This window comes from Homarus americanus, unplaced genomic scaffold (genome assembly GCF_018991925.1).
Source record: "Homarus americanus isolate GMGI-L3 unplaced genomic scaffold, GMGI_Hamer_2.0 scaffold51859, whole genome shotgun sequence".
In the NCBI taxonomy this organism is placed as follows: Eukaryota; Metazoa; Arthropoda; class Malacostraca; order Decapoda; family Nephropidae; genus Homarus; species Homarus americanus.
Window position 1 is genome coordinate 13166759 of NW_024711292.1, and position 14115 is coordinate 13180873.

General features: G+C 34.3%; 1 protein-coding gene across 2 annotated transcripts in view; it reads left to right on the plus strand.

Annotated features, from left to right (window-relative positions):
- The window catches only part of LOC121880154 (G1/S-specific cyclin-E-like), an 84230-nt gene extending 70512 nt beyond the window's left edge, over nt 1-13718 (plus strand). For both annotated transcript variants that reach the window (XM_042387290.1, XM_042387364.1), the window contains exons 9-10: nt 1822-2100; nt 11333-13718. In XM_042387290.1, coding sequence (XP_042243224.1) covers nt 1822-2100; nt 11333-11473 — 420 coding nt within the window. In that variant the 3' untranslated portion in view covers nt 11474-13718. The remainder of the gene's footprint in view (nt 1-1821; nt 2101-11332) is intronic.
- The last annotated feature ends 397 nt before the right edge of the window (nt 13719-14115 follow it).

Here is a 14115-nt window from a genome sequence, read left to right on the forward strand (position 1 = left end):
GGGCATCCACCCTTGCCTTCTTTCCTAATCACGCTTACAGGTGGTTGGTCTGTCTCAACCATCCCCCCAACCCCTCGCCAATCCTTCCAAGAGATGTTGGGTGAAAACTAATTTTAACATTTAGTATTAAATAATACTTCAGATTAAAGTTAGAATAATAAAATTGACATTGCTTTTTTATAAATGTCATATTTTGCACAAAAGATAACATATTTACTCAGAGTAAACATTATATCTAAAATTTGTATGTCTAATGCAAAATCTATGATGTTTATATTCAAAATGATCATCAAATTCTAAGAATTCCAGCAATGTAAATTATATTCTGACCGGTAATTTGAATGAATTTTATGACCTAAAACAAATATTCAGTTAATAAAAAAAATATTTCATCGCAATGACAGTCTGTCGATCCTCCCTCCTCCACCTCCCACCAACCCTCCTCCCCGATGTGTGGGAAAACCAGAATATTTACCTTTAGTAATAAATAATACCTCAAACTAAGTTAGATAATATAATTGGCATTGCTGGATTCTTGTAAGAAGAATATTTTGAATACAAATGTCATATATTTTGGCACAAAAAATAACATATTTACTCAGAGTAAACATTATATCTAAAATTTGTATGTCTAATGCAAAAATCTATGATGTTTATATTCAAAATGATCATCATATTGTAAGAATTCCAAATGTAAATTATATTCTGGCGTAATTTGTATGAATTTTGGAGCAAACAGGCAGGCAGGCAGGTGGGTGGGCGACCTAAAAATAGCCGCCTGGAGCCGACACTCTGTGCGTATGTGGAAAAAACTGTTAGATTACAGGCACCAGATACGTGAAATCGTATTAAGCTGAACCGTTAATATATATATATATATATATATATATATATATATATATATATATATATATATATATATATATATATATATATTATTTATATTTATATATATATATATATATATATATTTATATTTATATATATATATATATATATATATATATACACACAGACACACACACACTCGGTTTACGCGTTTCCACATTTAAGCGGTCCCCGCCAGAACCGGAATGCCCAATTTACGTGGTGCATCTACTCATATACACGGGTGAAGTATAATTTTTTTATTTAGCTCATAAAATTCATACAAATTACCCAGCCAGATTATAATTTACATTGCTGGAATTCTTACAATATGATGATCATTTTAAATTTAAACATCATGGATTTTGCATTAGACATACAAATTTTAGATCTAATGTAAGAATTTTGTTTACACAGAGCAAATATGTTATCTTTTGTGCAAAATATATGACGTGTATATTCAAGATATTCCTGGTCTTGCAAGGAATCCAGCAATGTCAATTATATTATTCTAACTTTAATCTGAGGTATTATTTATTACTATACCTTAAAATCTAGTGTTTTCTCCCAAACATTTCTCAGAGAGGGAGGAGCCAGCAAGCGTGGGAAGAGGGGGGGGGGGGCAGGGAGTTAAGAGTCCATTATTTGAATGGACATTAACCTGGCGACTGTATTTCTCTTAAATATTTATTGTGTGTGCATACCATCATAAAATTAAGATGTTCTTTTTACTACAACATAGGTATTGTGTCGGAAAGAGTGGAGTTTGGGAGTCGGCCTCGTCTCTATTTCAATTAATCCCATATGTTCTGTTATTCCATTTATGCGTTTCTCGTTTTACATATATGTTCTAATGTATATGTATACATCATAGATGTTTATTGAACAGTACTATTCCATGTTTAATTTTTGTTTGTTTATTTATTTATTTATTTATTTAATTTATTTTTTCAGGTTGCCAGAATATTAGATCTGTGTACTCTGGACATGTCAAGTCTGGCATTTAGTTCGAGCATGATTGCAGCAACTGCCCTGTGCTATGTGATATCCCCAGCGGTGGCCTGTCAAGTGTCTGGCTATTCAAGAGAGCAACTCCAGGAGTGCCAAGACTGGATGGTAGCATTTTATCTTACTGCAAATGAGATGGGACCAATGCAACTGAAATCTTTTAGTCAAGTGGCTCAAGATGATATGCATAATATCCAAACACACTCTGTAGACCTCGATACTTTGGTGAGTAATTATTCACAGTTATTGGATAAGAATATGTATGCAATCTGTATTCTCATAGGATTAATATACTTCACTTTTAAGATTAAGGGAACCAGTAGTGCTGTAACTTTTATAATTAAGAATTGGAACTGGAAAATGTGTTTTAGGCTCATGTATTTTGTTGAGGTATTTGTATATGTGTGTACTGGTATGCATGTTTAAAATATTTATGGAAGAATTACCTTAAATAATATAAAATATTAATATGAAACAACACTCACGGCATCAGTAAGAATTCTAGTCATCATTACATGTCCCCATCAAGACTAAGGGGATTCTTACGGTAGAGTCAAAACATCAACTGGAGTCCCACACAGACTTTGGGGAGTCTGAAGAGTGGGAACTTGAGGTGTAGCCTTCATCCTGGTGAACAAAATGCTTGCCAGACATTTTCAAAGTTACACTGCCACTTCACAATCATAAAAACATGATAATAATGATAATAGGGACTCAAATCATTTAGGAAAAAAATGTAGGATTTGTTGCCATGTAGTTGTGGGGGATTAGTGGGTGTCATGTTACTGACCTGACCTGACCAATGTCAGGTGGAGGTGCGGTGGGAGATAAGTGGTCTCATGCAATGTCAGGTCACCCATTGTCAGGGTGGGGGATTAGTGGGTCTCATGACCTGAAGATGTCTTGAATAAAGACGAAAGTTTAGTAGCAAATGTATTTAAGGCTAGCAAAAAAGTGTATGAACTTTTATTCACAACATGTGCTCTAACCGTGTTAGAGAAATGAATTTGGTACCATCACACATGTGCATATGCATTCCTGAGGATGCTATTTTTTACTTATAACAAATAAACAATGAATGAGTTATAGTAGAATGAGAGAGGCAGGAGTTGGCAATATGCACCAGGTGGGAGGCAAACCTTTGTGTGGGGGGGGGGTCGGTGTGGTCAGTCTCTTCCCCCAAGGTTACTTCCCTTCCTCCCTACCTTACTCCACTCCACCACCTCCTGTACCCTAGCAGCTGCTGTAATTTTGTTAGAGAGATGAATTTGATACCATAATGATCCCGATTAAGTTCTCTACCAATAAAAGATCCCCAAACAAAATTTTTCAACAAGATATAATGATGGGGACTCGATTCTTTTATGAAAATAAAAGTGTAAGAAATGTTGATTAAGGAGTTGATGTAATTAGTTCTAATTACATTGAAATACCAATTTTATGCTAAAAATAATCCCAAATGATTTTCTAAAAGTTTGGTTTAATAAATATTCAGTAAAACCTTGATAAATCAGATTTAAGTATATCGGAATTAGCTTTTTTCGGACTCTCAGATGCTCTGGTCACCAGAAGTACTAAAAAAAATATTAAGAAATGGGAAGATTAATAAAAAAATTTGTGAAATGAACCACATTTACTGAATACTGTACAGTGGTCTAATGCGATTAGTTATAGGCCTACTGAGAACTAAGATACTTGAGTATGTAAGCAGGCTGGGGCTGATCAGGTGTTGCCACATGTGTTAGGTTTATTAAGTTATTTATTCAATATTATATTCTCATATGATTGGCCTCTTATGGTTTATGGTTCATCATGATTAATATAACGTCTTCAGTAATAGATAAAAAATACAATACTGTATTTAATTTGTAATATGACTTGAAAATAAAAGGATAAGCTGTATCAGAAGGTTATTTACTGAAGATGTGTTCGTGTAAGAGCTTTCAGCAGATAACCAGCTTACAACAGGGGTCACTATAACACACTGTACAGTATAGTATTTGATATGAAGAAACCTTTCAAAATTTTTTATTTACTCCCTTTGGTGTTATATGATGACTTAATTTGGCTACTTGTACACTTAGACAAATGATTAATGATGCATAATACTGAACACTACAATATTACTTATTAAGTGATGATAAATACAGTTGTATTTATTAAATGGTGATAAATACACTGCAATAGTATTTATTAAGTGATGATAAATACACGAATGTACTGTACTAATTTTTTAAGTGTTTAAGAAAAACTTTGGGGTAAGCCAAACAGCTGTTTGTCCTGTGTAAACAAACAATTCATGGTGGTGAGTGTGGGATTCTTTTTCCAGGAAAGTTGATTTTTTTATGATAATATTTTATCAACCTGGCACCAAATGATCCTAAATTATATGAGAATAAATATGGTGAAATTACATAAAGATGTGTTAAGGAATCTTTGGGGAGAGAGTACCCACCTCTGCTACCCCCTTCCCTTCCCCTCTGCCAGCTACTCCCAGATAAACACTTGTCTTCCACATACAGTATACCTCTACACTTAATTGCTCTTATTTTTATCTTTATAGTACTGTACAGTATACAGCTTTCTCTTCATTCACAAGACAATTTCTGTGGCTACTTACATATAACACTTTACAGTAAATAACAATCATTTCGGTGACAACAGTTTTTGACAACCAGGGCCGGTATACACAAAACTTTTCTGTTAATGGCATAATAGTACTGTTAGCTAGCAGTAAAACTTTGAAGTTATACAAAAAGCTTAACTAGCAAACTTTTACCACACAAATAGTTGTTTGTTAAGTACTGCTAAACAGCGCTAAGGATAGCAGGAGTTCATCATATAAAATGGTCTAACGGCTGAATAACCTCAATAAAATTATGAAGATTAATTTCAATATTTACATTTATATACATTTTGATCATTAAAATAAAATAAAATCTAATCTATGCCATTTGAAGGAGGATTTATTAACAAAGGGGAGTGAGCGGTTAGGATAGGATGGCTCGTGTAGATTGATACACGCTTAAGTGGTCCTGTTCTTTCTTTTTTTTTTTACCTTGGTTAGCCTGTTTGTAAGTAATTTTGCAAAATAACCGATTTCGCAAATCTAGAAATCACCCGAGGTAGGAAAGGCTGGGACCTAGATCAGACATAACTAGTTATTATACATTATACTTAAAAACAAGCATCAACTGTTGTCATATTCACATATTGGTACCACACAGTAGTAGGAATTAAACAATACATAATAGACCCAACCCACCAGCATAACACGGGGATGGCTCTTGGTGTCGACTCACTCCAGGGTGAATGTCTGTAGAGCAAAGCTAGTATTAGCCTTATTCTGGCTTACAAACTACCTCCACGAGATCATCACATTCTTCATTTAACACTTTTTATGCTCAATCTATCAAACACACCCTAACAGAGCAAGAAATACGTGGGACACACCTGTTACTGGGCCCACCCGACGCGTCTTTGTTATGTAAACAATGCCATAGCGTCTCCTCACCCCGGGCTGGGATGCATTCGCTCCGGCGCGAATTCCATTTCAAACCCACAAAATATTTATTTTCCTCCTCGGGCTTACAAAAATACATATCCATATCAATAATATTCTAAATCACAAAATAGTTGTCTCTGGAGTTCCTCATACCACATCTGTCCCCACTTAAGCCTATCATGGTACCCATGATACTAGGTACAGTATATAAGAAAATAAATGACCTAACATTCTGAGGCATTGAGCAGTTGGTAGGAGGAACTTTACAAATTGTACTGCCAGATAGGAACTAACAATGTGAAACTTAAATCTATAGCACCAAAATACTTTGAATTGTCAATTGAGGTAACCTAAACATATTTGAGTGTTTTCCTGCCGTAGCTCTCTTATTTCTACGGACTGCAAGTCCACTCCGAGACTCTTCCTCACTACTGCTACTACTACTATCTGCTACGGGGTTCAGGTCCTCATTAGAACTTTGTGTGTTTACCTCGTGCCTAGAGTTTTCACCACTGTCAGGACGTGGGTGCCTCACCGGGCAACCCCCATCATCATCATCACCATCATAGGTATCTGTCACATCTGAGCCATCAGCTACCCTTGGGGCTGCCCGCAATTGCATGCGGTGTATTACCTTTAAGGCCCCATCTCCTTCCCCAGGAACAATCCTTTCCACACTTCCCTCCTCATTCAGTCAGCTTACCCTCTGACCTGACTACCGATCGCTGCGGTGCTTTTTTGAAGATTAATAGGGTCATTACCTATACTTGACCACTGTGGACTCGATCTCACCCTCCTCTGTATATATATATATATAAACCTTGTTTTGTACTTCTCCTTAGTCTGTACTCATCCCTGAAGATGTGAATTACACGAAAGCGCTTGGGAACTTCTTGGGAACTTCGTGTTCTCTTTTTCCCGTGTGATTTTATCAAGATATATATATATATATATATATATATATATATATATATATATATATATATATATATATATATATATATATATATATATATATATATATATATATATATATATATACACACATACGTTATCATCCTAGATATTGAACCTAAATGACGTCTGATCATCAAACTTTTTATTTATACTTGTACTTACGTGTGTTACTATATATGTAATATCATAATAATTTTACTCTTAAATCACTACTGTAATGTGATACAGGTGATTAATTTTTATCTCTTGTGCAAAATACATGACGTTTTATATTAAAATTACTGTTTTATATATTCATAACGCTGGGCAGTTGGGGGGGAGGAGTGGTTGGGGCTTGGGGGAGGGAGGTAGTATCGTTTGAGCTGGCACTACCCAGTCTAACGCAGGTCACTGCTTATGATTTCAAAGCCAGTGACATGACCTGGTGAATATAATAATATTGTTGGGATTCTAGACTGATTATCAATATAAACATGCTATAATTAATATAAATAATTTAGTACCGTAATCAAATTAGTGTACACCAGAATTTAAAAGCCTATTATTTTTTATTAGTAAAAATAAATTGATGTAATTTACCAAATGCGAAAAAATTTATATTATAAATGTACTAATACTGTACACTAATGTACAGCGATTATTATCTCTGAGCAAAAATTATGACATTTATTTTTCAATTATTGGTTCTTGCAAGGATTCCAGCAATGTAATTATAAATTCCTAACTTTAGTTTGAGATATGAAAAGATAAAAAATCAAGGCCTAAATAAACCCCGGTTGAGCATGGATTAGGGAGGAGGGACGGAGCTGCTTTAGGTGGGATGGGATGTTAAGTCGGTTTGATGTTCGAAGGTTTGTTTAACAGTCTCTACAAGCTTTCTCATTTTAAATGGCATGATATGACCTAGTAGAATATAATTAACATAGCTGGGACTTGTAAGATACTGATTGATTAAAACATGTTGTAATTCACTGGACATAACAATTTTAATTTGAATCAAATTAGTACATGTGCACTCCAGCTTGCACTGTTGTCATTTATTTCTTTACGCTTATGGTAGTATGGTGTGCATGCAAATGGGTGAAAATAAATGAAAATCTTTATAAATGTACTAAGTATTGTACACTATTGTACTACATTTTTTTATATCTTGATAAAAAATATTGACGCTGGTCTAAAATAAATAATTTTGCAAGGATTTAAATGCAAATTATATTATCCTAACTTAGTCTGAGATATTATATAAAATAAACATAAAGAAATCACCAATCTTTTATCTGGGAAACACAAGGAGGAGGGAAGAGGAGGGGCAGGATATGTATTTATTTGTTTTTTATTTGAGATAAGATATGACAGTTGGTGAAGGCTGCCTGCGTGTTTATATTTTATCATTGACTAAGAGTACTGCTTTTTCATAATTTGCCACCAAACGACCTGGGTGAATATAACTTACATTGAGGGATTTTGTAAGATAGTAATTTATTTGAATACCTGTATAAACAAGCTATATTTACAATAGACATAACAATTTTAGTACCGTAATTGAGTGCAATACAGGTTTGCACTTAGGGTCCATTGTTACTGTACAATATTGACTAAATTCACTAGATAACGTATCGCCTGGCAGCACAATGTATAAGAATACGCTGCATACGTGACTGTACCTCTAGGCCATTTAGGTTCGCTAGGTCCCATTATTTGAATTTTTTTTTTTTTTTTTTTTTTTTCCAATTTAAATTTTAATTGTTTATTCCTTGATAGGGAAGGATCCTAGTGTGTTTGGCTGTAACTTCCTGTACCATAACACCAAGCAACTGGCCAGTGTCACAAGTATATATAATACAGTACAGTCATCCCGTTATTTTACCAATGGGACTCCGATAACTGTAGCAGAATCTTATGGGATTTATCTAATTGGTTCCAGGCACCCAAGACTCAACCCCAATGTATTTCCATGCCATTTATACCCACTAAATATATATATAATGTTATGGCAAATATCAAACACACACAGGCATGGCTAGGTTTATTACAAGTGATGAAAAGGGTACCTTAATACTGTAGTCCACAAAACATGTAGCTATGCTTTTTTATTTGGTCCCCATCATACAAGTCCTTTTTCTCTCACATCTAGATTGAGTCCTCCTTTTCTCTTAATCTTAGAGTGCACCAGAGATTTAATATTCTTAGTAATGCCACAGAATTTGAAATTGCAACTGGGGTGCAATTGTTGAGGCAACTAGATATGTCTGATTACAGCAATGTGTTATTGTCAATTTGTAGGTGAAAGAGTTTATCTCAATAGATGTAGGTTAACATTACACCTGTAGCCAAAAAGCCTAGGGAAGGGCATATTCTTAACACATAATATCTGACCAGAATGCGGGAGGATCATCGTGTTCTATTAGGTTCGTGGGAGTGGATCCAGGGCCACATGCAGTTTTTTTTATTGGGGGGCAGGCACGGACGTGATCATGCGACGTTGTTCGGTCGACGTAATCGGGAGACTATATATATATATATATATATATATATATATATATATATATATATATATATATATATATATATATATATATATATATATATATATATATATATATATATATATATATATATATATATATATATATATATATATATATATATATATATATATATATATATATATATATATATATATATATATATATATATATATAACCACTAGGAAAAAGAGAACACGGAGTTCCCAAGCGCTTTCGTGTATTTCACATCTTCAGGGATGAGTACAGACTAAGGAGAAGTACAAAACAAGGTTTATATATATATATATACAGAGGAGGGTCAGATCGAGTCCACAGTGGTCAGGTATAGGTAATGACCCTATTAATCTTCAAAAAAGCACCGCAGCGGTCGGTAGTTAGCTCAGAGGGTAAGCTGACCCAACCTTCTCACCTGGTTACAAATCTTCTTAATTACGAAATTATCCAATTTGTACATACCATTACTCAAATTCATGTTGACAGATTCGGTATGTTTAATGAGACTAGATTCTATAATGTTCCTACTGTCAATTGAATTACAAGGTAATATTGAGGAGGCATTATCCCAGTCAATGCAATGCTTATTATCCCTCAAATGAACAAACTGAGCATTGGATTCCTGGCCTGTCCTAACACTATATTTATGTTGTTTAAGTCTAGTTACAAGATCTTTATCTGTCTGGTATAAGTAAAACATATTACATTCCTTGCAAGGAGCCTTATAAATGCAGCCACCTGTATTGTTGGGGGAGTTCTGGATTAATATTTGTTTAACAGTGCATGAGTTTTTAAATGCCACATTGACGTTCCAGGTTTTTAGTTGTAAAGGAATTTGAGAGAAATTTTTGTGAAATGGTAATACTAAGAGATTCTTATGGTCATGGGTGGGCTTGGGATCAGTTCTATAAAAAGATTTCTTAGTAATGTTCAGGCATTTGTCTATGAAAGATCTAGGGTATTTAAGGTTCAAGCCAATATTATAGATATATTTATATTCCTCATCAATGAATTCCGGGCTGCAAATTCTCAAAGCACGTAAAAACATTGTTGAAAATACTGACTGTTTGACTCTATTATGGTGGGCAGAATAATAATGAATGTATGAACACACATTAGTAGGTTTTCTATAAATAATAATAATAATAATAAAATAATTAACGGTTTATTGAAAAAGTTCTGCAGCCCGAAGGCTGAAAATATACATTGGACATAAATGACTTATTAAATACATTGGTGGTTTAACAAAAGCCTTCATTAGAGAAAGGTAAAGGAACATACAGTGAACATTCAGATTAATGTAGGTGTTGAACAGCAAACACGTAGTGTAGTAACTCTCTCCCAGATGGTGTTAGGAGGGACCTCATGTGGTGTAGTAGTTCCCTCAGATGGTGTTATGAGGGACCACGTGGTGTAGTAATTCCCTCACATGGTGTTATGAGGGACCACGTGGTGTAGTAATTCCCTCACAGATGGTGGTATGAGGGACCTCACGTGGTGTGGTAATTACCTCAACGATGGTGTTATGAGGGGCCTCACGTGGTGTCGTAATTCCCTCACAGATGGTGTTATGAGGGGCCTCACGTGGTGTAGTAACTCCCTCACAGATGGTGTTATGAGGGGCATCACGTGGTGTAGTAATTCCCTCACAGATGGTGTTATGAGGGACTTGACGTGGTGAAGTAATTCCCTCACATATGGTGTTATGAGGGGCCTCACATGGTGTAGTAATTGCCTCACAGATGGTGTTATGAGGGGCCTCACGTGGTGTAGTAATTGCCTCACAGATGGTGTTATGAGGGGCCTCACGTGGTGTAGTAATTCCCTCACATATGGTGTTATGAGGGACCTGACGTGGTGTAGTAATTCCCTCACAGATGGTGTTATATGAGTGAGGTGTGGTCCCAGGCCTTCCTATCGTAGACAGATTAACACATCGGCTAGTTTGTTGTTGGGGGCCGTTATCACTGGGTACCTGGGACCTCACTGTGTGAAGGTTAACTTGGGAACGACTGTTACTGTTGAGTTGTTCTCACTGACTTAAGCACTGTTCACCACTGTTCACCTCTGTTTAACACTGGTTCCATTCCTTTCCTAAATGAAATTGTAACTTCTGGCGAGAACTTGTTGATATTCCGGTGGGGAGGAGGGTTCAGGGGAGGGAGTTAGTATGGGCCAACATAACAGGATGTACTGAACTTAAAGGTGTTACCTATTCTGTTTTCTTTTTCCTTGTGGTTATCAGCATAAACCTGGATCATGCGCACCCATAGTGATTTACTTGCATATATATATATATATATATATATATATATATATATATATATATATATATATATATATATATATATATATATATATATATATATATATATATATATATATATATATATATATATATATATATATATATATATATATATATATATATATATATATATATATATATATATAATTTCCTTGTCTATTACAGGAACGAGCACAAATCAGGTTGAATGAGGTGCGTTCATCGTCATCAAGGAAGAGTCCAGAGACATCTGGAGTATCAGCTGCGATGCTCACACCCCCAAAAACAGATGAGAAAACCAGATTTGTGGTAGAGTTTACCGGTTAAAACTTGGGTAACGTAGGAAATGGCAAATGCAACATCTCAGTTTTTCCATTCCGTTATTATGTTTTAGCTCTTTTCATCATATACAACATTTCTTATTGATGAAATTTTATCATTTCAAGGGATTTCTGAGGATACAAGACATTATTTGCTTGTTACTGTCTTGGCCAAGATTGTGGACATAGTGTTTTATGACTGTGGCCATTTTTATACATATCAGGTAGATATGGCCATGCTTATACATATCAAAAGCATTTCATGCTATATAGTGACTTAATATAACAAAAATATAAAGTTTTATAATACTTGCTTTGCTCACTAATGTATATGCTATGCATCATTGTATTGAATGTTGCAGAATGTTTTTTGATATTGATGTGTACAATATGATTTCATGTGGGCAATTTCTCAATTTTGGTAGAATAAATATCGGTAATTTTTATATTGCATAGTTTTTGTGTTTTGTTATAGGTTTACAATTTGGTAATTTATTATCTTAGAGGTTTTCCTTATCAAAGCTTATGAGGTTTTAATTATTTTTAATTTATACTGTACATAATTAGGTATGTAAATGTATGGATAAAGTGAATAGTTACGTGATAAAGTAAAAACTGAGGTGTGAAATGAATGGTTCAACACAGGCTATGTACATATGACTTTGCCTGGTAAAACAAATCTAGTCTTTTCCGTAAAGGGATTACAGTTTATTGTTTTAGCGCCAAGTGCAATGGTGTTTCATAAGGCCGTATTCAAGATCATGGAATGTAGGGCATCCCTATAGGGAAATATTACCGTAGGGAATGCCTACACCTGTTGGTGTAGTGCTTATTTTAAATTGCTCATACCTTGTTTCTTGCTCCAGGGCTGTGGAAAAGGGTGGCCTTTTGTATTATTGGTAAGCTTATAGATGTTAATATCAATTTGCACATGAAGTACCATAGAATAAAACTGAATTAGGAATAATTTATACATAAGAACCTATTGTCATCCTAACCAAAAAACTTTAAAAAGTTGTATGGTAGAACTTTGGAAAAGGTACTCAGATTAATGAGCAACATTAGGAATCTTTTCAATATAAAAAATAATTCCTTTTCTCAAGAACATCCAAACTATTGTGAATGAATAAATTTTTACCAGACCTAATTTACCCCCCTCCCCCCCTCAAAATAATAAAAAATAAATAATCAAAACTAACGGCTATCATATGTCATGGTACGTGACTTTTCCAACCTAACTTAATATCTTGGCTACATAGCTTCCAGTGCCCAGTTGGGAATTCCTGGCTAAGTAGCCACTTCCAATTCAATTACCAGTTGTAGACCTGGTGAAAAAGAAAAATTTTGGTTTATCATTTTAGAATTTTGGAAGCTGATAGCCTCAGCACATTTAGTGGTGTATGAGAGTAATGCTGATTCAGTTTGAATCGTTTATGCCCAAGGAAATTTATATAATTTGCCCCAAACGAAGTCTAGTATGGCACCTGTAAATTGCAAATTAAAACATCCAGAAGTCGCGCTTCACGTAGCAAATGATCATCTGAATGTCCCGGTAAGAAAGTTATAAACAAAATTGTTTTGATAAATAATTATTATTTTTTCTCCCCAACACTAGTGGCATTCCTTAAAAATAGCAAAATTGTTTGTTTATATTATTATTTTTATTGAAACGTGTACTGCACACAAATACTGTAGGGCATCCTCCCCCTCCAGTAATCCATAGGCAATCCCTACAAGCATCCTTAAGCATTGATCATGTCATGGGCTTTCACTAAACTTCTTGAATAACAAATGGAGGCATTGCCCATCGAATACCCTATGCTCCACAATTCTCTAATACGGTAGATAGAAATATGAAATGTTATTTTCAGGATTTTCCTCTGTAATTCATTTCACTTAAGGAAAATGCTGTATGCTCTGAGTGTTTGTGTAAATTGTACTAGCTTTTTAATTATATATGACAGTATACTGAAATGCACAATAAGGATTGGAAAATTTATGTATGTGATGCTACAGGGCTTTTAATTGTTGACTTCAGTCATGCATCTCATCTCAGAAGGGCATTTAGATGCCCCTAATTTTCAACTGTGCCATCAAATCTGCCAGGGGATACTAGGACATATTGTAACAGTTTTGAATTGTTACCTCGTCTTACAGGTGTTGTCCACCCATCTTTTCATGTTACAGGCAAAATTATACATGTTTCATGCTCATTAGCACTTGAGAAGGAAAATTAAATGTTCATGAACTGATTGTTAGTGTCTTTTATTCATGTTGTTATTGTTTGTATTTAACTTAACAGTACAAGCAGTTACAGAGTTCTTTCCATTGACATTTAAAAAATGAAACCATTGTTTATTCCAACTCTTCTAATAAATGTAAAGACAAAAATTTCAGGAGTGTTACATGTTATTAGACAAACAAATAACTTCCTTAATCTGCTGCATCCTTAATATGCAGTATGGAAAACCTGAATATAAATAAAAAGAAAAAAGAAGAAGAAATTTATTTTTAATCCTTTAAGTCCATACCACATGAATCAAATGATGAAAAAAAAACTATAAATAAGGCTTTGTGATTATATATATATATATATATATATATATATATATATATATAATGAAGTACATTACCTCCATCCTTTTTTTT